Raw genomic sequence first — 25,390 nt, forward strand, 5'->3', positions numbered from 1 at the left:
CAGTTTCTTTTCGAAACTGAACCTGCTGTGCGCTTCCCATACAGTAGGGTTCATCATGTGTCAGTGAGTGGTATCTACGTTTTCTACCATTCGCGAAACACCGTTTTCCCCCATTGGTCGTCAGCCAAATTTTGCTGCTATCTGCTACATTATTCGTCTGTGCGATCCTGTAACGTTCCACATGTTTTGTGAGAGGTGAATTTCTAATTTTATTCTGTTCGTGTTTGAAATGACTATGATGAATGAGATGAAGATTAATGTGTTGGGAGTGATGAAATCTCTTACGAAACAATATATAAGACGATCGGATTCAATGCGTTTCCTGTTCACGATGGTCACATTGTGTCTGGCACTCTCAGGCCGTGGTCTCCAGGGTGATTTGAACTGTGGCCGCCGCTGCTAGCGCCGTCGCCATGGCAATGCTGCTGGAGTCGTGGTGGAGCGAGGCAGTGCTCGCGGTTTTCGTGCTGTTCGCCGCGTTCTACCTCTGGTTCCTCTACTGGTACGCCTACTGGAGACAGAGGGGCGTGCCGTACGCCGAGGCCGTCTTCCCATACGGGAGTATCGGGAAGGAGACCATTCTGGGAAAGATGCGAGTAGAGTTTAAAATACACGAAATCTACGAACGATATCGAGGTATGTAATAAACTTTTGTACTATTTTCCCTTACATATGGTTACGATCACCTCTCGCTTTGTAATACAGTAATTCAGTGTCACTTAAGTGTTACATAAGTTTTTCAATTTTCATAATAAACTTTTCAAATGAATGTTTATCTAAATGAATTGTAACTGTCGTGTGCGTATACGAGAGCACATCAAGACTATCTGCGGAACATTTTTCTAGTTCATTACAATAACAGTGAAAAATTTACAATAACATCATTTATAAACATGTTAACCCTGCTTTGCAGCGCAGCTTGTCCCAAGTTGTGTAAGTTCTCCAATACATTCAATTAAAATCTTCGGTAGCATAGCGAGCCACGTATCCCATCAGTCCAAAAAAATTCGACACTGGGTTAGTAAAAACTAGAGAAAAGTTAAGATGACAGTTTTAATGCTTCAGGTGTTCTATGTAGTCTCCCCTGCATCTTATTTAATACAACCACCTGAAACAGTTGAAGTTCTTCTTTGGGATGTTGTTCAACTTTCGTCACATTTGCACCTTCCTCGGTTTTGGCCAACCATCGGGGACTCATTATGCACTTTGTCGTTTTGTGGTAGGTTCGTATTGGTAACACCAAGTTTCCTCACCCGTGATGAAATTTTCCAGAAAAAACTGTCCGCGTTTTTCAAAAATGGTTCAAATGACTCTGAGCACTATGGGACTTAACTTTTGAGGTAATCAGTCCCCTAGAACTCACAACTACTTGAACCTAACTAACCTAAGGACATCACACACATCCATTCCCGAGGCAGGATTCGAACCTGCGACCGTAGCGGTCGCGCGGTTCCAGAATGTAGCGCCTATAACCGCCGTTTTTCATTTCAATGACGTTGCAGCAGATTTCGCGTTGTCGTTTTTGTTTGGGAGTCACTGTCTGTGTGCAAACTTTGCACACGCTTTTTTTTCTTTTTCAGAACGTTCTGGAGGATGTCTCGAACACTTAATTTAGAGATGTCGTTCTGCAGCGATTTGTAATGCAACAACGTTGGCACACTATGGCCGCACATCACATCCTGTGCTTAACACTGCTTGCCCACAACTGACTGGTCGAATGCGTATCTATTGTTTACATCTGTTAATTCCAGAAGCCACCGTAGTTACTGCGCTGATGTCGCTTATACACACACCGAGAATGAAATCAATTTTGAAACACTTCTTCATCACAGGTGAATCGATGGTCTCTTAAAACATCTTTAATTGGACCAAATAAATGAAAAAAATGCCGTTAGACTACAGACCTCGGTGCGTTTTTCGATTTTCAGGTCGGGTGTTTTCTCCTGACACTTTTTCCTAATAAGTGTTCCCAAAATTGTTCGGTGGACATCCCAAAAAACTGTTAGCACCATTTTTCCCGCAGAGGGTTGACTCGTGCATTTTATTTTGGCTGGCATTCCGAGACATTTCCATTCCATGCTCTAGCGTTTTTCCTCTGATTCAGAATGATGAACCCATGTTTCATCTACAGTGGTTTATTTACTTACTTGCCCGTTCGGTATTTAGAAAGCCATTCATCACATAATGTATTAATTAAATATTCTGTTAGCTCTGTACGAAGTTAAAATATTCTTTACATACATTCTTATAATGCTGTACAATATTACAAATATTCTTGTGACACTCTGTGGCTGAGTCCGAGAGTCTGTGTATGTTCTTCAGATCACCCTCATAGCTATGCACTTCACACAGAAGTAAATGGTCCTCTGACTGGATTTCTGCGCACTCATATTCTGGATTGTCTGATAGGCCCCATTTGTTCATTAGTTGCTTGCGCCTACCAACACTCGTCCTGACAAGATTCAGAGTTGTCCACAATTTCCTCGGGTGGCTATATCCATCGATCTTCTAGTTGGGGTCGTTCACCAATTTTCGGTTCCTGTGTCCACTTACAGCCCATAGTTCTTTCCAAGCCGTTTTCGAGTGCAGCATTGCAGTTCTTCGACGATTTTCCATAAAGATGACTTGGATTTCTATAGGTGCTAGGTATATGGGGAGTTCTGTGTTGTCTAGGATTTTGCTGTATGATCTTGTGGCTATCTGTGATTGCACAGTTTCAGGAGGCTCAATATTTGCTAGGACGGGGAGCCAGGCACAGGAGGTGGCCCTGAATGTTCCGAGATCATCAGCATTGTCTTCTTCAATTCGACGTCCACTATAGCCACGTGTGCACTTCTCATCCAGACTGGTGACACAGTATTCAGACACTCTGTGGACAAGCGCTAGTGCCGAATTCCTCCACGTGCTCGCTCCACAACCCCATGCCGTTCCAGATAGTTTCGTCAAAATAGCATTGTAGGATTTTAGTTTCTGTTTTGTATATTCTGGATATGAGTTACATGTTAGAAATTTTGAAATTTGTGTTAAGATTTTATTGGACCAAACTGCTGAGATCATCGGTCCCTAAGCTTACACAATTCTTAACCTAACTTAAACTAACTTACACTAAGGACAACACACACACACACACACACACACACACACACACACACACACACACACACGCACACAGGCCCGAGGGAGGGATCGAACCTCCGACGGGGGAGCCGCGCGAACCGTGACAAGGCGCCCCTGACCGCGCGGCTACCCCGCGCGGCCAGTTACATGTTAAGAGTGCGACCTACAGTGATCAAACTAAATGTCACATATTTCTTTATTGTTAATACTGGACGTAGTAGGAAACAAAACTTGTTTCGTTCTGTCAGATACAATCGCAACAAGACACAAATAAAGAAGATAAAAACATTTCCCCCTTCATAAATCCTTACCAAAGGTTCCTCTGCAAACACTGCAGCTTCTCCTCACTGTCATCTTGCATAACACATTGTTTTGTGAATAATTTGGCACTACTCGTAACTGGAGACACTTAAGAATGCTGTGAGCTATACTCTTTACCAAGTTGTCTAGATTAGCCTATGGGCTATTGCTAATCCCTCCACAGCGGCCTCTGTGTAGTCTCTGGTGTGACAGGACGATAGCCATTCGCTCGTTTTAGTATGGTCCACGCATTTTCAATGCAGTTAAGGTCGGGAGAATACGGGGGCCATTCCATCCGACTGTTTGTGTGCTCCACTAGGAAGGTCTTCACTTCACAAGTTTGTGACGATGGGGGTCATGCACTGTCGCACATCGGCGTGAATCCTTCACCAATATGTTCACCAAATGAAGCCATAATGCGTACAAGGATGTCATCCCAATACTTCACGACAGTGATCTTCTATTATATTGGCACAAGGAGTGTCATGCGACCATACACGATTGTATGCCAAAACATGATTGGATCACCTTGATGAGGGTGGTGGTCTACAGTACAGTTGGTTTGTAAACATTGTCCTCATTGCCTCCACACACGAATACCAGTATTGGTAGGGTGGAGGCTGATACAGGTCTTATCAGATAAGAGCGTTGTGTCTCATTGCTACCCAGCCTACAAAGAGTGGTTTCATGCCCATGCGATATGAACCACTCTCCAAACCCGATTTAGAGGAGGAGCCTTGACTTGTCTTCTGGCACGTAGTACCTGTTCATGGAGCGTTATACACAGATATCGGTCCTGCACACCTTTTCTATTTTCTTCCGCGGCCATTACTGTTGTGATCCTCAATGGAACCTGTCGCTAGAAACTTGTTACAGATTCAAGAGACATTCAGTGCGACGTCCGCCTGCCTGTCTCATCCACTGTTCCATTGACGTGACTATACGGAGACTCTGATCGTACGTTATTGTTGTACAAACCATCCTGAAGCAACACAGCTCTAGTGATGATACACAGCACAAGGACTGCAGTGTTTACAGGTGACACGGTTGCCATAGACTACTTATACTGCCCTCTCTCGGTACAAACATGGATTGCTTCCTATAGATTTGCGTTACAAACAAATCAGTGTATTGATATCACATCGTGTTTCTGGATCACGACGTTCAGTTTTAAAGTTTCGGCAGTGTGCAATATTTATTTCGACCACTGTAGCCTATACACCCACAAAATGATGAAAAGAGAAAAATGTAAACCTACTAAATTTTCTTTGTTCATGCAGTGAAACTGTCACAACAGGCATGTTGTCTTGACGTTCAAATTTATTACTTCTTTGCTACTGACTCTATTCATAACACATTTGCCAGGCAGTATCCAGATATTCCGTTGAATGTACATAACGAAGTTGCATCACTGTAAGACACAGAGAGACGGGTAGGGGGACATGGCCAGAGAAAGGGAAGACGAGGACATGGACAGGGGGAGGAGAAGAGGTTATGGACATACGAAGGAAAGAGGAGATGGAAAAGAGGGAGAGGAGCAGATGCACAAAAAGAGGAGGGGAGGGAGTAGCAGAGAAGAGAGAGAGGGGGGGGGGAGGAGTTGGACAGAGACTGGGGGCTGGAGGAGGTGGACAGAGAGAAGGGGGAGAAGAGGATGGATCGACAGGGGGCTGAGGAGATAGAGAGGGGGAAGGAGGAGATGGTCTACTAGAATTGAAATACACATATCAAGAAAAGTTTTGCACCACCTCGGTTCCGAGAGTTCCGGAACCTGTGCAGAAAATTGGAATAGAGATCAACATAAACACCATTTCCGCCCTTTTTATTGCTCATGAAAACCACATTGCATATTGTACCACCATGCAGCGAGACCTTTAGGGGTTGTGGTCCAGATTGCTGTACACACCGGTACCTCTAATACCCAGTAGCACATCCTCTTGCATTGATGCATGCCCGTATTTATTGTGGCAAACTATTCACAAGTTCATCAAGATTGTCCTACTCCTCATCGGCGATTCGGCGTAGATCCCTCAGAGTGGTTGGTGGGTCACGTCGTCCATAAACAGCCATTTTCAACCTCTCCCAGGCATGTTCGATATGGTTCATGTCTGGAGAACATGCTGGCCACTCTAGTCGAGCGATGTTGTTATCCTGAAGGAAGTCATTCACAAGATGTGCACGGATGTGGGGGGTGGGGGGGCGGCGGCGAACGGTCGTCCATGAAGACGAATGCCTCGCCAACATGCTGCCGATATGGTTGCACTATCGATCGGAGGAAGGCATTCACGTATCGTGCAGCCGTTACGGCGCCTTCCATGACCACCAGCGGCGTACGTCAGCCGCACATAATGACACCCCAAAACAGCAGGGAACCTCCACCTTGCTGCACTCGCTGGACAGTGTGTTTAAGCCGTTCAGCCTGACTGGGTTGCCTCCGAACACGTCTCCGACGATTGTCTGGTTGAAGGCATATGCGACACTCATCGGTGAAGAGAATGTGATGCAAGTCCTGAGCCGTCCGTTCGGCGTGTTGTTCGGCCTATCTGTAACGCGCTGCGTGGTGTCGTGGTTGCAAAGATGGACCTCGCCATGGACGTGGGGAGTGAAGTTGCGCATCGTGCAGCCTATTGCGCACAGTTTGAGTCGTAACACGACGTCCTGTGGGTGCATGAAAAGCAATATTCGACATGGTGGTGTTGCTGTTAGGGTTCCTCCGAGCCATAATCCGTAGGTAGCGGTCATCGACTGCAGTAGTAGCCCTTGGGCGCTCTGAGCGAGGCATGTCATCGACAGTTCCTGTCTCTCAGTATCTCCTCCATGTCCGAACAACATCGCTTTGGTTCACTCCAAGACGCCTGGACACTTCCCTTGATGAGAGCCCTTTCTGGCACAAAGTAACAATGAGGACGCGATCGAACGCGGTATTGACCGTCTAGGCATGGTTGAACTATAGACAACACGGGCCATGTACCTCCTTCCTGGTGGAATGATTGGAACTGATCGGCTGTCGAACCCCCTCCGTCTAATGGGCGCTGCTCATGCATAATTGTTTATATCTTTGGGCGGCTTTACTGACATCTCTGAATAGTCAAAGGGACTGTGTCTGTGATACAATATCCACAGTCAACGCCTATCTTCATGAGTTCTGATGCAAAACCTTTTCTGATGTGTGAAAATACTTACCCAGGCAACACCAGGTTATCAGCCAGTAAACAATAAGATACAGATTATGTGCTACTTCAATTTTTTAGACAGTTTGTAAAATGTGTAATTTGTTTCCCACAACGTAGTTTAAGTAACAGTTGCACTATTGCTTCATTTTTCTTAAACTCGCTTATAAAATTATAAAATTTTCTAAATCTACGGAGAAAAAATTGGAAACAGGAACGGTGGTGATAGTGTTAGGACGGGGGGGGGGGGGGGGGGGGTTCGCTATTCTGCCAGGGACGCAGATTCACTTTGGTACTGAGCTGCCCCTGGGACAAGACTGTTTAAAATAATATCAAGAAGTGTTACAGCTTGCCTGCAGCGTCTAATCACCACGGTACAGGGAACTACAACTCAACGTTTTCTCAATACTGTTTTGTGTTGCCACAGACGAGCGCTTCCTTGGCATTTACGCGCTGCATACGCCGGCGCTTCTGGTGATGGACCCCGATCTCATTCGCGACATTCTGGTCAAGGACTTCGACGCATTCCAGGACAGGTGCATACCGTTCGATGACAGCGAGCCGCTGAACCAGCACCTGCTGTTTCTCAACGGCAGCAAGTGGAAGAGGCTGCGCTCCAAGCTCACCCCGGCGTTCACCTCTGGAAAGCTAAAAATGATGTTCGAGGTGAGCGGATTCAAGTGATTAAACGGTGAATGTAGAATGTGAGTGCTTCGCAGTGACAAATTTCTGTGCAACGTAACTAATTTGTAAAACTATGTAAGACTGAATGACAAACAAACGATCTAGCTAATTTCCATTTCTCCTGAGGGTGAAGTTTCTTAGTACGAATGATTCCGGGTAGATTTGAACCATACAATCCACAGGCATATTTATTTTAATTTTCTCAAATTTTGTGCACTTTCCTTTTCGCAAGCTTTTGGGGAATGTAAATACCTTCACTGCCTCTCGTATTACACTGTCAACTGACATCAATGTGACCACCTGTCAGATGCTTGAGTAATCACTTTTTGCAGGCCTGGCCGTTGCGAGACGTGCAGGAAGAGACTTACTGAGGTTCTGGAAGGTACCGTTAGGGATGTGGAACCAAGCCGATTCCAGTGCAGTGATCAGCTGCACTAGGTGCCTCGGTTGAGGATCCATGGTGTAAATAGCCCGATCGAGGTGGTTCCACAGATTCTCAATTGGGTTTAAATGCGGAGGGTTTGGTAGCCAGGGAAGCACTGTAAACTCATTCTGGTGGTGAAACTTCCTGGCAGATTAAAACTGTGTGCAAGACCGAGACTCGAACTCGGAACCTTTGCCTTTCGCGAGCAAGTGCCCTACCAACTGAGCTACCCAAGCACGACTCACGCCCCGTCTTCACAGCTTTACTTCTGCCAGTACCTCGTCTCCTACCTTCCAGACTTTACAGAACCTCTCCTGCGAACCTTGCAGAACTAGCACTCCTGAAAGAAAGGATATAAGTAAAGCTGTGAGGACGGGGCGTGAGTCGTGCTTGGGTAGCTCAGTTGGTAAAGCACTTGCCCGAGAAAAGCAAAGGTCCAGAGTTCGAGTCTCGGTCCGGCACACAGTTTTAATCTGCCAGAAAGTTTCATATCAGCGCAAACTCCGCTACAGAGTGAACATCTCATTCATTCTGGTGGTCTTCGAGCCACGCACATGCACTGCAAGCTATGTGACGAGTTGCATTGTCCTGCTAGTAGATGTTTTGTGCCGAGGAATAACAATCTACATGTATGGGTGGACATGATCTCCAAGGATATATATATACTTGCGTTGACCCACTGTACCTTCTAGAATGACAAGATCACTCAAGGAATGCCACAAAAACATCCCCCAGATCATTACGCCACTTGTTCCAGCATGGATCCTTCAGACGGTTGTTGCAGACTGTTTGCTTTCAGACGTTTCACACCGTACACGCCAACTTCCATCTGTCCTGTGGAGTAGAAAACGTGATTCAATCGACGTCCAGTTGCGGTACTGGCGTGCAAATTCCAGCCTCCTTTGCCGAAGGACGTCAGTCAGCATAGGTGCATGAACCAGGTGCCTGTTACAGGGGCCCATATGCAACGAAGTTCGCTGAACGGTCTTTGAGGAGACACTGTGGGTAGTCCATTTGCACGTCTATTCGCGCCTACACATCTCTGCAGCCGTCGTTCTCCCCTGTCATCTATGGCCTGAGGTGCACCACAGTTGCCTCGACCCCAATTTTGGATAGAGCCATTTTGCCATGCAAGTTATACTTAAATCATGGCGGCATGCGAACAGTTCATAGACGTAACCGGTTTGGAATTGCTTCCATCCTTGTCCCAAAGCCAACGATTATGCCCTTTTGGACGTCAGATAATTCGCTCCGTTCCCGAATTACGACAACTGCATTGTTTCCCCCCCACCTCCCCCCGACACGCTTTCCACTGTTGGTGGTGCCAACACTGTGAGTAGTTATTGCACGTTGACGTCGAACATACGCGGTGGTCACTTTAATGTGACAGAACCGTATATATTACATTGCTTATGGTGTTCAATCTCCATGGCCCAGCTGATTGACAATCACATTACTAAAGTTTAGCCGTTTAGCTCCAATTAGTTCTGGTATGGAGAAAATGATCGTATGGCATTGTTGACCTGGAGGCCCCATTTCTCTTTAGTTGACGCCACATCGGCGACTTGCCAATCAATGAGGATGAAAATGATGAAGAAGGACACAAAACACACAGTACCTGCTGGGAATTTTTTTCCCCACAAAAACAGTAACGGAAATGGATAGCTTACAATAAAATGATATAAATAAGGTGACAGATAATTGCAGTCATAAATTACAGCAATCGAAGAATGAGGAATGATGTGCAGTCTTTAGCAGTAGCACACATTTAGCACCTTCACTGTCACCTCCAACTGGTGGCAGCTCAGCGTGCACATTTTCTTCTTCTGCAGCCTGAGGTCCGTCATCATCATTTCCCATACCCAAATTAATCATTCAGTAAATCCTTGATGTGTGTTCCTTCCAGGGTAAATTACGTGGAGAGAAGAGCAGTCCTGAACTGAGACATCACAAACTACTTCACTGCCTTGTTATTTTTGTCAGTTCCAGCCTTCCAAACGCATCCATAGGGAGTTCAAGAGCTTCCTTTATAACAGACCCCAGATGTTCGCCGTGATATTATTGTATTCTGCTGTACTATTGATTTATTTTTCATGTGTGACTTGCAGGTGAGGTTAGGGTCAGGAACGAGGCACAACCCATCCCCTCTCCACGAGCAATCTACGTGTTTCTAGCCTATACCGATTCTGTTGAAGACAATTCGGAGCATGCTACCATATTTCTTATTGTGATTCTGATACTTAAGTGTTTTATCGAATTCATTTTCCATATACATCGTGTATTCAATATGTTCATCGCTCCCAATATTGTTAAAAATGTTACTTGCATATTTGCCCATTAACCAAATCACTGCGTTATTTTTTGCCTGAGGGTAGTAACTTTCTTCTGGTCTGAAGAAAATGTTAGTCGGTACATTGTTAGCTGAAGTTCTTGTTATTTGAGCAGTTTTCTCTCTGGTCCACCTCCAGTTGATAATCCGATCTCCAAATGTGTGACGATGAGGCTCACTATCAACGAGGTTGCATTTGCTGCAGAGGTTAGTGTCACTTAAACCGATGGCAAAGAGACGCTCATTAGTGCTGATGATGTTATTGACTACCTTGCATCACGCTCTTCTCACGTCAGACGAAAGAACATCACTACTGATGTTTTTCCAGACTACATTCCATGCTATTCCAGCATATTTTGTTTCTATGCTATTTTTCCTTTCGTGTTTCCGTCTGTCAGCTAAAATCACCTTCGCTGTTACATTTTTGGAGTTTAAAAGCTTTTTGCTGAGATAGCTTAGTTCAAGATAATATATCCCTAATATGTTTTAGTTTAAAACGTATTTTACTTTCTGTCCTGACAATGTCGTATAGTTTTGCTGTAATGCATCCTGAATCGTTACACATTGTGCTCCATGTTCGTTTGACATACAATGCCATTGCTTTGGACTTGATGTCGGTTAGTCCCATTCCTTCATTGCTTGGATCCAAAACTGCTGTCTTCAGAATCGAACCCGGGCCCCTGCGTGGTAGGCGGTAACGCCACCGCTACGCTACAGAGGTGGACGGTTCTGGTGATATACCGACACTTACTATGAATGTTCCACCTGCTAATTAATCCTGCTTATGATAAATGCCATGTTTCATTCATTGCAGATTCCTGATTGATTTACACGTCACCCCACAATTGAAGGGATGTCGTCGTTCTTAGTTTCAGAATCGAAATCAGTTCCTAAACATATATTCCACACTCTGTACACTGTGTAGCGGGCCAAATTTCGCAGCAGCCATTAGCAGCTTTTTTGCTTTCAAGTTTCATTCTACGGAAAAATGACTACATGCCCCTTTAGGAGCCCTGTTCTCTCTTCTCTCATTCTCTGGATGTATGTGAGGTATACGATAGCGGCAGCATAACTGTCGTACAGTCTTCTTAAAATTTGCCCAATAAGGTATCACGTGAACAACATAGCGTCTCTTAGACCGCCATCTAAGTTATGCGAGCGCCTCCCTTGCGCTATCCTGTGGACCATACCGTCCAGATACGAACCCAGCGGCGTGTCTGAATTCATTCGACTTCTTCTTCTATCGTGTCTGTTTGACGAGGACTGTGAATTTGCCACGTCAGCGTCTTGTAAGCGATTTATTTTAAGCATCAACTGTCCTTTCCCACAGACCTTCTATTTGGCATACCTGTTACTAATTTTACGTGCTCCTCCCGTTTCATCTCGCTTCTTAGCATTAGCAATACATACACTTGTAAGTATGTTAAAAGAACTGTGTTAGGAGCTGGTATACTAACACGAGTAGATAGGCTACGTGCTAATTTACTGTAGCTATGGCTTGTTTTGGGGTCCAATAATGAATTTTGTAAATGTTATCTGACTACGAAGTAAGCAAAAGAACTAATCACTGCAGTATACACTTACAGAAAAAACGCACAACGTGAAACTGATATCAAATGTGGTACGCAGGTGGCTATGCACAGTGCCATGGACTGATGCCCTTGAACGTAATCACAAAAATTTTATCTGAAAAGGGTCTAGCGGAGATAACACCTCACCAGCAATTGAATAATAATGTAGTTCAAGAACAAAATAATTGTGCACGCACTATTGTGAAAGCTGTAGCCCTCCTGAACAAATCGTTGCATGGAAATATCAATTTATACATTATATAAATCTGCCCAGCAAATTTTCATCCCTGCGTCATCGACGAAACTTATCTTTCGCAATCTGTACATTGTACATGCAGACAGCGGGATATTTATCAGTAAACCTTGAGAGAGACTGTATATGAAATATTTTATGATCTGTATCGTAAATGATCACTGAGTTGACAAAGGGAATGTTGCTAACAGCCGTGTCCAAGATGGCATCGCGTAACATGTGTATCAACATTACGAGAGCATAAACGAGTAACAACAATAATGAACTGATACTCTGTATTAACGTCAAAATAATCAAGCAGTAAATATACACCAAGTGGGCCTTACAATGCACTTGAACATGAATTTCCAGCAATCATAGTAACACAAGCTTTCTGTACATGTTTTCCAATAATGCATTCAACAATCTGAAGTGCGAGAGACAATGACGGAACTAAGTCCACCTTGCATTAGACTGAATAATTATGACACGGTTCTGTAATTAGCTTCCAACTGACTAATAGTGATCGATCTCGAAGCCTCTGTAGTACCACGCGACTAATTGCAAGACCACACTCGCAACTCATCACCAAGTCAGCATGCGAAATGATAGCAATTTAAATGTGAAATACTAATATCACCCAAGTTAAATATCTTAGACGATACGTTCCGTGTTTTACGGATTATGAGACGCACGGGTTTATTCGAAAAATTTCCTCCAAAATTTAGGTCCGTCTTAAGCTCGAGATTAATATAAAAATGTCCAGAGTTCTATTTAAAATCCCGCCAGTCTTAATAATGGCCATATATTCGATGCCGTGGGAAAGTTATCTCTATCTCTCTGGCAACATAGGATTCAAATGGCAGCTGCGGTGCATCGATGCGACGAACATGAGTTGTGGGGATCCACAAGCTAGCTAACACTCTTTCTCCGGCCCCGCCATAACAAACCCAGAATACTGTCTAGCGCATGATGCGTTATTGCAGTCTACGGTGGCAGCGAACTTGAACTGAAAGTGATTTGTGTTATCGGTAACATTACAATAATTTTTTGGTAGCTAGTCTCGTAATGAAAAAAAAACCAGCTATTCATATGATGCGGACTATAAATTGGAAGTAATAGCATACGCAGAATGACATGGAAACAGAGCAGCTGAACAGCATTTCGGCCCTACGCCAACAGAAAAAACCATTCCCGACTGGCGAGCTAGTAAAGACGAACTGAAAAAAAACGAGGGAGACTAAGTGTGCAAATAGAGAACAGAATGCAAAATGGCCAAAACTAGAACATGACATATTGAAATGGATTGGATTCAAGGACACTGTCAAAATGGCATAGGAATCAATACAAAAATGATTCGAATACGCACTCGCAAGCTAGTGCTACAGTAGAACTGAACAGACTGTAAAGGTGGTTCTGGTTGGTGCTACTGGTTTATGAAGCGTCATGGACTTAGCATGCGAACCAAAACCTAATATCTCAGAAAATGCGACGAGAATATGAAGAGAGATTATTATCTTTACATCGCTTTATTTTTCAAAATCGAAACAAAACCAATATGGAACTAAGCCAAATAGCGAACATGGACAAAACTCCTCTGACATTTGATGTGCCGAGTAACACAACTGTTGCCCTGTAGTTGCTAAAACTGTAACTATAAAAACAAGTGGACATGGAAAAAATGCACTACTTTGTTGTCCTTTCATGCTGTGTTGACGGTATGATCATTTTCAATCGCAAAACAATGCCAAGACCTCTTGCAGTACAACCAGGTGTTGTTGTTCACGTAAATGGACGAGGATGGTATGAAATTATGAATTAACATAGAGTGGGAGAGAAGTAAAGGTGCTTTATTGAAGATGAAGTCTCTTCTTGTGCTAGATTACTTTAGCGGTCATTTGAAAAATTCTGCGAAAGAGAAACTGAGACATGGAAATACAGAGCTTGCTGTTCTTCCGGGAGAACGTAATCCACAATTGCAACTTCTTGATGTCTCGATAAATAAACCATTTAAAGTGTATATGAGAGAGGTATGGAACAAATGGATGATGGATGAAACCCAACGTGAATTCAGGCCGAAGTGAACTTTAAAACGACATAAGATCAATCAGGTGTATCAGTGGATAAAACAGTCGTGGTCTAGAGTGAGAGAAGACATTATTTTTAAATCTTTCGAGAAGTGCTGCATAAGTAACGCTCTCGATGGCAGGGAAGACCGTCCTATATATGACGATGACGATGAAGATAAAGAAGAAAGTTCAGATGACAATTTTCAAGGATTTTAAAGATCAGTTCGTTTTTATAAACGAAAATTTTTTGGCTTCGCAATCTATTGATAAGAATGGAAAAAATTTATTTTCTCAAAAATTTCTTAAAATTTAAGGTGCATCTTTTAGTCCGAGCCGTCTCATTACCCGTAAAATTCGGTATTAATAACCACTGCAAAAACTGTAATACAGGAACCGCCGCCTCTGAACAGCTTCCAACTCATGTACTCTACGTCCATAACAAAAGAGTAATTTTAATGTCTGCTGCATGGTCCAAGATAACCGCCTAACGGCTGACCGGCGGACCCACCAAAGGTGAAACGCTCTACTGCCGCTGCCTCACAAAGAGATAACTTAAAGACTTTTGCACGACCTGTCGATACCGATTACGAGATATCTCTGAGAAAAGAATTCAAAAGTTATTTTGCGATCTAAAGAAAACAAGACGGTGAATGAAAAGGAAGTGCTGTTTAATGTAACATCTTTCACATCACAGAGTCAAAACATTATGAGTACCTGCTTAATAGCGTTTTTAACGCAATACAGTGTGTCTCAGAACTCTTTCCCTGATTGCAAATATGCACAAAACAGAAAATATGACACGCACACACAAATCTTTTATTGGCGATTTATCAGGGGATGATAATATAACGACTTAGTTTTGTGCTATTAACTAATTTTCGTGGCAGTGCAGACTCATCATCAGATGGAGGTGTTGCAGGCATGTTATATCGTGGACCAAGCGTAGTTAGACGCTGTGGTGATAGCGTTTGGTAAAAGTGAGGGAAATTTAGTAATCTGTAACGAAACGTTTATGAAACGGAAATGATGTTACGTTCTTGGGTAGTTACAGTGCGCTGCATTGTGGTATCCATAGAAGATCCGTTCACATAATGTACGTTATCATGTATACACACAAATATACACAGTATTTAGCTGCACCTGGTTTCACACTTATTCACAGAATGTAAACAATGGCTGCAAATATAAAGAATATCTATACAATAGATCCATGTTACTTGTATATTGCCAAAATAAGAACACACCTGCAGCAAACAATATCCACTTAAATATATTATCTGTACTTATAAACATTTATTTTGTAATACAATGCATCTCAGGCCGAAGATCATGATGTAGCGAAGTTTTATGTCTGTTGGATACATGTTCTTTATATTTACATGCAGTGTTTCCATTCTGTAAATAAGTGTGAAACCAAATTGAGCTAAATACTGTGTATATTTGCGTGTACGCTCTAATAATATACATTATGGAAATGGATTTGCTGTGGATACCACAATACAGTGAACTGTAAGTAGCCAAAAAGTAACATCATTTCATAAACCTTTCGTTACCGATTACTAAATTTCCATCGTTTTTGCCAACCACAATCGCCAGAGCTTCTAGCTACACACGGTCCACGGTATAATGCCCCTGTAACACCTCCATCTGATGATGAGCCTTCAGTGCCATGAAAACTAATTAATTGTACAAAAATAAATCGCATCTAAAATCCAAAAAAGCGACACATTGTATATTCATACCCAGATAAATTACGAGTTTCAACAGCTGCAGTTCGTCATCCATAATGGATATACTGAAACATATCTATTATCTTGAAGTGCAGGTAACATACTCAGGTTTTTATATACACATACACCATAAATAAATGTTGACGTGCGTGTTTTTCGTTACGCTAAGGATATCCGTGTGGCATTCCAATTCCATCCATGTGATGGCCAACATTTCGTGAGGAGTGGGTGCTATGATGTTAGTAATACTGCGCTGTAATGGTGCGATGTCGTTCGCTGGAGTTTGGTAAACCTGGTTCAAATGGTTAAAATGGCTCTGAGCATTATGCGACTTAACTTCTGAGGTCATCATTCACCTATAACTTAGAACTAATTAAACCTAACTAACCTAAGGACATAACATACATCCATGCCCGAGGCAGGATTCGAACCTGCGACCGTAGCGGTCGCTCGGTTCCAGACTGCAGCGCCTAGAACCGCACGGCCACTCCGGCCGGCGGTAAACCTGGTTCTTGACGTAACCCCAAAAGAAGAAATCCGATGATGTCATATCCGGTGATCGTGGAGACCAGATGATGGGATCACAACGCCCGATTCATCTTCCCGGAAATGCTGCATCGAAATAGACACGAACATCTAACCAGCAATTAGGTGCCGCACCATCTTGTTGGAAAATTAAGTCCGGGATGTCCTGAATCAGTGAATCAAATGACCGGAAAATATCAAGATAGGTATTGGCTGTGATTGTCATTTCACTGAGGGAAAGAGGTCCTATGACTTTACTGTGCATAAGAGCGCACCAAACTTCGGGCTTCGGGCTGACTCTGACGATCTGGAAGACAGCTTGGGGATTCTTGGACCCCCAGATCCTAGCAATGTGAGGGCTGACAGCACCATTCAAGTAAAATGTGGCCTCGTGTGAGAAGAAGACACGTTGTCGATAGTCATCATCTTCTTCAGTCTCAGCCAGCATGGCAACAGCAATTTCATAACGAGCACTGTAATCCGTTCGTTTGGGAGACTACACGGTCTGGACTTCGCACTCACGGAAAAGAAATTGTTTATGTAAGGTGCGGTGCACTGGTGTCTTCGGAATCTGCAGCTGACATGAGCATTTACCCACTCGCGACGACATCTGTCACCGTGTGAATAGGTTGCACACTATGTCGAGACGTGCCTGTTCCAGAGAGATCTTAGACGCTCCCTCTTTCCTTAAGCCTCGCACACCACGTCTTGATGCTTTTAACAACAAATGGCTATCTGTAATATGTCGCCCGGAATTTTCTCTGGACTGTTTTTGCTGACTGTGTCTCGTGGTACCGGAGGACTTACTGGGCTTTCTCCTTGTTTGAGTACATGTTGTTTCCAAATCGTGTCCGATTCCGCTGTTGTTACATCACTGGGCCTCGTAACAAACAAAGTAACTGTAAGTACGTATGTACACAGAAACTTGTATACGTCACATGCAATTCAAGGTAAAAAGTATTTATCTGTGTGTCATATTTTATGCCTTATGAATGTTTGTAATCAGGAAAAGACTTCTGGGACATCCGGTACAGCAGCTATTTTCAGTGGCAGAGGTTCAGCAAGTCAGTGGTAGGTTTCCGGAGGTATGTGGCACCAGAAGTCTACGGATAGGTCACTTAATTTCCATAAATTACTGGTCAGTGGTTTGTATGCGCGAAACTGGCGCCCTATGGCATCTCAGATGTGCTCCATCAGGTAGAGATAAGGCAAATTTGATGGCCAAGAGGCCAACGTGAGCTCCCGATCAAGCTCCTCAACGCACTGTAACTCGATTCTGGCCTTCTGATACGGACTTGCTGAAAGTTTCCATCGCCGTTGGGGAAAACCTCATGCATGAAGGTACGCAGGTGGTCCGCAATAATGTTGACGCAGTCAACAGCTGTCACGGTGCCTCCAGTTGCCACCACAGCTCCCACAGAACGCCAGGGGAATGACACCCAACGCATAATACTGCGTCCACGCACGTATCGAGCAGCCGCTTGTTTGGATGACGGCTTATCCGGACACGACCATCGCCCTTGTGTAACAAGAAACGTTATTCATCCGACCAGGCGGTACATGACAGATAAATGTATCTATTACGTTTTCGTTGTGAAGAAATAAATATTCCTTAATTTGTTTTCAAAAAGTTCGATTTTCAGACTCTTACGAGGTACGCCGAATCAGAGGTGCTTCCCTCTGTAGCCTTGGGGAACTGTTGCAATCGGCTCACTTGTGTTAGTTCCATCACAAACTTCACAGATCATACGTCCATCGATCAGGGTACATTTTTTTCCGGCTCTCGCTCAAGTACTGTCGTATGAACAAACAAAAAAGAGATTTCGGTTGTATTTTAAACATTCTCCCAGTCGTATTTAAAAAAAAGTATTCTATATTCTCTGAATACTTTCGTTTATGACGTTTCAATAACTGGTAACAAAATGTAGTGGAAAATTAATATTATGTACGTCTACCGACAAAGGTACACTAACCAGCTGCTGACACCTATGATACAATGATTTCTATCAGACCAGAAGCTTACAATGCACAGACTCAAATGCATGTTACTCCAGCAGCTGCAGCTATAGACACTGTGCAATGGCACTTTAATTGTTAAATAGCCATTACAGTATGTTAAAGATAGTGCAGATATTGGTACGTGTAGCATATGACCCTCCATGTGCAATAAATTGATGGTCATAGTATGATAATCGGTACAAGTCCTGATCATTTCATATGCGGTACCTTAATATCTACACTCCGGTCTCGTAAACTGACATACGGCCGGGAGAGCGGTGTGCTGACCACATGCCTCTCCGTATCTGCGTCCAGTGACGCCTATGAGCTGAGGATGACATTGCGGCCGGTCAGTACCGTTGGGCCTTCATGGCCTCTTCGGGAGGAATTTAGTATTTTTTGTTTTCTAAATAACTACACACATCATTATGTCGGTTGTTTCTTCTCTGTGTGATACAGTTCCCTGTAAACACAATATAAATTTTGCGACCTGATGCTTTCTGCACAAATATATTGCACCACTAAGTGGACTATGCCTGTCAGTATAGACTATATGTATTGTGTCTACACACCCACACATCAACGCCTGACCTGGTTCCTAGGGGAAAATAAGCATTAAGGGCTTACTCTTGCCACATGTACTTTGATGTAGTAATCAACCCAAAAACATAAGACTTTTAATGGCCATAACTATTGGCCAGAAAAATGACTTAAATACTTGTGTAGTGTTGCTCAGTACACCGTCTTGTCACCAACTGAAATATCAACACTTATATCCATTACACCCTGTATAACAATGAATAAGGTATACTGTCTTCATAAATTGAGCAGGAAGAACAGAATGTATCTCCAAATAAAAAGCAGAAGGGTAAAGGCGAAATTGTTTTAGGGTCTTAACGAAAAGTCTACATAGATTTCGTAGGATTCTTTTTTTTTAATTTTTCAGGTATATCCTATGCAGTCTATATCGATTTACAGGCATCATGAAGTTCCTTAGATTCGTGCGCGCTGCAATTCACTGATGGAATAATAACGTTGTAGCAATTTATGTTGTTGCCTGCAGACGATGGACAGATGTGGGCGCGAGATGGTGGAAGTCCTGGACGATGCAGCGCTGAGCGGACAAGTATTAGAGGTTCGCGACGTTTCGGCCAGGTTCACGACTGACGTCATCGGGAGCGTCGCCTTCGGCGTCGAGTGCAACTGCCAGCGCAACCCGGACGCTGAATTCCGACAGTGGGGACGCCAGATCTTCGAATTCTACCCGTCAGACAGGGTGGAACATCTGCTACTCGCCATCCATATCCCTACGGCAAAGCTCTACAGGTAAGTCTTAGTAGCTCCATCTCAAGACATTCCGTAACCAGTCTGTGCTGGATATTCCCAATGATGCTTTGAAATTTAAAATACTACTTCAGTTTAGGCTCGCAGCTTCTAGCTTGACGGTTTATAGTTGTTTTACAGTTTAGGTCTCGTTGTGGTGTATAGCAGAATTATGCATGTGCCCTACATGGCAGGTAAACTAGGTTCAGCTTTCAGAAAGTTCCCTTTCAAAACCGTCCAGATTTGCCATAGTTTCCCTGAATCACTTAAAGCGAACAACTGGGTTGTTCCTTTGAAAAGACGATAGTCGATTTCATGCCCTGCCCTTTCCAATTCTATCTTGTAATCCGTCGCCATCGAATTCGTGGATCGTGAACCATAATCTTCCTTCCTTCCTCCAATTTGAATTGCTTGCAAATTCCCATATGAGGGACCCACCATCAGGAAGAGCTATTTTGAATTTAATCCAGGACTTTGGCACGAGATGTTTACGCCACCACTTCTTGTCCCATTGCAGACCACATACTGAAGATGAAAATGTATCACACCACCAGCAATCCAACAGGCTTCCTGCTGATCGAACGTCATCTAGCAAGCGTGCGTTAGCGAACTCGAGTACGGAACAATGTTAACTCATCAGCAATATTATTACCCTACGAGGTACGTTCAAGAAGTAATGCAACATTTTTTTTCTAATAGCGGGTTTGTTTTATTTGGGATTCCACCACTACGTATTATTCCCCAGTCTTTTGGCTACAAAGCCCTATTTTTCAACATAATCTCCGTTCAGTGTGATGGCCTTACGCCACCTTATTTGGAGGGCCTGTGTGCCCGCATGATATTACTGTACTGATCGACGTTGGAGCCAACGACTTACTGAATCAATAATCCCCCCATCATCCAAGTACTGCTTCCCGCGGAGTGCATACTTCAATGGGCCAAAAACAAAGAGAAGTCACAAGGTGCGAGATCCGGGCTGTAGGGTGGATGAGGAAAAACAGTCCAATTAAGTTTCGTGAGCTCGTCTAGGGAGCTCACTTGTGTGAGGCCCTGCGTTGTCATGGAGGAGGATGTTGTAGTGTTGGCAGAAGAGCCAACACCGTGCCCCCAGAGGAGGCCGAAATGCACGCGTTTAATTACACGCTGACTGGCGTGAGGTCTGGAACAGGACAATGTCTTGAGAATTTCAATTAAAGTACGTAGATGATGTAATACTTAACTTTAATCCACAATTGTAGAACATCTCTCTTGATGATACATGCTTCACATAATAAATATCAATTGAATACGGCGCCTTGCTAGGTCGTAGCAAATGACGTAGCTGAAGGCTATGCTAACTATCGTCTCGGCAAATGAAAGCGTAGTTGTCAGTGAACCTTTCCTAGCAAAGTCGGCTGTACAACTGGGGCGAGTGCTAGTACGTCTCTCTAGACCTGCCGTGTGGTGGCGCTCGGTCTGCGATCACTGACGGTGGCGACAAGCGGGTCCGACGTATACTAACGGACCGCGGCCGATTTAAAGGCTACCACCTAGCAAGTGTGGTGTCTGGCGGTGACACCACAGATGTTAAGTCCCATAGTGCTCAGAGCCATTTGTCATGGAGGAGGAGAAGTTCGTTTCCATTTTTGAGCGACGATCACGCTGAAGTCGTTTCATAAAGTTCCTGAGGATAGCAAAATACACTTCACAGTTGATAGTTGCACCATGAGGGAGGACATCAAACAGAATAACCCCTTCAGAGTCTCAGGAGGCTGTGGGTGCAGCTTAGAAATTTTATCCGGAGGAGAGGCGCTGTGGCGCCACTCTATAGACTGCTGTTTCGTTTCCGATTGGAAGTGATGAACCCATTTGACAAAGAATTATCACGATCAGCCTCGTAACAAGCAGACAACTTCGCAGAGATGGTCATTCATTGCCCTATATGATAATGTGTTATGTGGTGAGGAAACCAGCAGGCTCACACCTTTGAGTGCACCAACTGCTGGACGAGTGTGTCAGTATTAACAATAGAGGCCTCCACTTATGCAGAGAGGTGTTTGATTGTGATTTGTCTGTCACCTCGAATGAGAGTGTCCGCATGTTCCAATATTGCAGGAGTCTCAGTTGTGTGCGACCGACACGAGAGAGACTGGACTGGTTTGCGCGACCTTGTTGCGATAATGACAGACGGCTCGCCCAACGACTCACCGTGCTTTTGTCCACTGCCAGATCTCCGTAGACATTCTGCAAGCGCCTACGAATATCTGCGATGCTCTGGTTTTCCACCAAAAGAAACTCAAAGACAGCCCTCTGTTTGGAACACACCTCCTCTATAGACGCCATTTTGTAGGATACATTTAGCGCCACTACCTATCAGAACTTCATGAAACTATAGGGGCTGGAGCGTAAATATTCCACAATGTTCGACAACAAATTCCGCATTTTTTCAACCGAAATTGACCGAGAAAAAGAAATGTGTTGCATTACTTATTGAACACTCCTCGTATTATTAACCTAAGACTTAACCATAAACACTCTTTAGCCTCGTGTGTCGAAAACGAATAGCTTCAGTGTCTAACGAAATACATACTTAAAATGGAAACGCTTTTTTTCTACAATTTCTTTCTTTCTTTTGCTTGTGCCGTTTTTCCCACAGATACGCAGGGTCGCCATGATTAATCGGATGTGGCAATGTTAGTTGAAGGGGTGGCCGGATGTCCTACCTGCCGCCACCCCGTACCCCCCGGGAAGGAATCAGTGTACCCCAACTGTCTGCGATTAGTGTAATCCATGGAATAGTGTGAAAGTGTTCAGATGTCTGCGAGCCGTGTAACTGAGGCGGGACGTGGGGACCAGCCTGGTATTCACCTAGGGGGATGTGGAAAACCGCCTAAAAACCACATCCAGGCTGGCCGGCGCACCGGCCCTCTTCGTTAATCCGCCGGGCGGATTCGATCCGGGGCCGGCGCGCCTACCCGAGTCCAGGAAGCAGCGCGTTAGCGCTCTCGGCTAACCTGGCGGGTCGCTTTTTCTACAATTTCTTCAGCATAAATGAATGTTCAGATTTGACCAAGTTATGAACTCCCCCACAGTCGGCTTATGAGACCACACGCCTTGCTGAATTTAGTTATTCTTCAGTGGTGTAACAAGTGTGCAACACAGTTTTATGGTCACTGATAACAACGTCTTCATTGTAACGACGTTATTTACTAAAATTTCCATAACTGTATCAAGTCTTGTGGGGTATGTAATTATGTAACACAGTAACAAGTTTCGAACGCCTTCAGGCTGATCTTTCGTTCGTCATAAGAAGGTAACCAAGTAATTCTCGTTGTAAACAGCTACAAACTGAAATCCCATTTTTTTTTTACCGCACAATGATCAAGAAACCCAGGCGCAATATTTCCGATTGATGAACTCTTGCGGCCATAGAGTGTAGTTACCACGAAACGATGTTTGCATTAAATTGCTAATGTGTTTAGGGGTGCAGCCTTGCTGGAATACGTGTGATGTTCCCATGGCTATCTTTTCCATCCAGCACATTATCGCAGACGATAACTCATTTATTATAACTGTATTTTTGACATTTTACTTATGCTGAAAAAAAAAATTAGGCTTATGGTTTCAGCGTCACTGTAAATGCAACCCGGGTTCCCGGGTTCGATTCCGGGCGGGGTCAGGGATTTTCTCTGCCTCGTGATGACTGGGTGTTGTGTGCTGTCCTTAGGTTAGTTAGGTTTAAGTAGTTCTAATTTCTAGGGGACTGATGGCCATAGATGTTAAGTCCAATAGTGCTCAGAGCCATTTGCACCATTTTTTGTAAATGCAATCAATCACAAGGAAACTGACAATAAATAGAAGTAGTGTCAAATCGTCATGAGGTTCTATACAAACATGTATCAACGAGAGTAGCACCAGCGAAATGTTTGAGAGTGCTGCTAACCCTATCTGATGATTTGTATGCCCCTTCGCGTCTGCTGAACATTCACAGAAGGTCGCTGTGGATCACCTATGGAGTTACACGGGGGGAATGTTAAATAAGGGAAGACACTTTAGTAGTTGATTCATGACAGGGAAATTAATAAAGGAGTTCATAATAACATATGTTCGGATTTGGAAAGTGAGTTTGCCATAAAGAGGTATTTGACAGAATTAAGTTAATGAATGTGACCGATAACAACTGCGCCAGAAATTTTAGATTTTCTAACATTCTTGTCTGATTAATGTTGTCAGTGTGATTTGCGTATGTTCCAGGAGGATTATAGGCCGGAAAGAGGTTCTCCATTATTTTGAGCGCATGGTGAAGGATACAGTGAGCTACCGAGAGAGATACAACGTTGTGCGCAACGACTTCATGCACCTGCTGATACAGCTCAAGAACAGAGGCTTCGTAGACGATGACAAGTCTTCCAGCGCAAAGGCTCAAGATGACGACATCAGTAACTGGAGTAAGTTTTCACGTCTTTTTTAACGAATAATGCGAGTTACTTTACTTCAGTGTTACGTTCTTTCAGTCCTACTAGGAATTTAATTCAGTAAATCCGTATAATAAAACTGATCCTATTCCTGATCCCCCGTGTGCTTAAACCACGGAACTCCCACCATACATGTGCTGGCTCATGTCTTGTTCACGCAGTTCACTTTCAAAGAAAAGAATCAAGAGTCGTGCATAGCGATGTAAGATTTTCTGGAGCACTTATCAGAAAGCAAGGAAGACCGTCACGGCAGTTTAAACAGGTTATAGAGTTCAGCAACTGATCATATGTAGTAGCCAACTAATGGAAAGAGACGTAATAAACTACTGCAAGTGCTGCACAGTATCCGTCCAGTAAGAAAGTTTCAGCCGATTCCTCTAGACGCAGTTAACTGTGCGCCAGACTTTCCCTTCTGAAACAACGTTCCAAGACTTTAAACTGTCCAAGTTTGAAGTTTATAAAGGCAATTCGTCTTAACGTGTATAACTAGCGTCGCTGCAAGATTGGACATGGCGTAGAGCGGCTTATTTACACAGCTGGGCGTTGTTTAATAACATAGGCTAATGAAAAAAAGTTTTTGAAAAACTGTTTTTACTTTGATAGCTCATCTTTATAGATTTTTATGAGCTTTTTTTGCATCATCCATAGTTTTCGAGCAGTATGCTTTTTATTATATAGTATAAAAATCCTATGCTATACAGTAAACGGGGAAATTAATGAAACGCTTTGTTACAACATAAGCATGGTTTGTATTTACAGTAAGCTACTTAAAACAATGATCTGTGTTAATATAGGATTCAGTTGTCAGCTGGAATTGGTTTGTATTTTCTTTCTCTTTTTTCTTTGAAGCTTCTTGTGTAGCTTTTTCTACAGTGAGTCGCTTGCTGAACTTCTCGGTGAAGTGACCAACCGTAATCCCCCATCATATTGGTGTTCCAGCGGCCTTCGTAGCGTTTTTCCATCACTAGTTTTAGATGAATTAATAAACAGTTCCTTTTTGTATTCAATACCAAACTCATTCATCAGACTCGGAATATCTGAGTAGTACTCTAAATCACCTTCTTGTTGAAAAAACTTGGAAAATTCCAGCTATGTCCTTCTATACATATACATGCTGGTCCCAACTGCCAATAAGTTCAGTTCTTTTAATCTAGAGCCAGTAATTCAGCTTTTTCTTTCGTTAAGCCCAGATTCCTAACCAAATCGTTAAGCTCGGTCTGAGTAAACAATTTGGGCTCTAGACTTTTTGTATTACAATGGAATTCATCATCTGGTTCATCTAAATCACACTGTACATCTGAAAATACTTCTGTTGGAATAGAAATTAAATCATCTGGTGGTTCAGGAACCGGCAAATCTACACCATGCCCTACTGGTCGGATGGCGGACGGAAGGTTAGGGTGGCTTATTACGTTCTTGTTTTTCGAATTATTACCAGTAACGTCAACACTGAAAAAGTAGCAA

At 43.5% G+C, this 25,390-nt stretch overlaps 1 protein-coding gene across 1 annotated transcript in view; it reads left to right on the plus strand.

Moving 5' to 3' along the window:
* The window catches only part of LOC124616195 (probable cytochrome P450 6a13), a 58,261-nt gene that overhangs the window by 18,551 nt on the left and 14,320 nt on the right, over positions 1-25,390 (plus strand). Inside the window, exons 2-5 of the mRNA XM_047144495.1 lie at positions 360-636; positions 7,015-7,253; positions 19,213-19,475; positions 23,706-23,899. Of these exons, the coding sequence (XP_047000451.1) occupies positions 414-636; positions 7,015-7,253; positions 19,213-19,475; positions 23,706-23,899 (919 nt within the window). The 5' untranslated portion in view covers positions 360-413. The remainder of the gene's footprint in view (positions 1-359; positions 637-7,014; positions 7,254-19,212; positions 19,476-23,705; positions 23,900-25,390) is intronic.

This window comes from Schistocerca americana, chromosome 5 (genome assembly GCF_021461395.2).
Source record: "Schistocerca americana isolate TAMUIC-IGC-003095 chromosome 5, iqSchAmer2.1, whole genome shotgun sequence".
Classification (NCBI taxonomy): domain Eukaryota; kingdom Metazoa; phylum Arthropoda; class Insecta; order Orthoptera; family Acrididae; genus Schistocerca; species Schistocerca americana.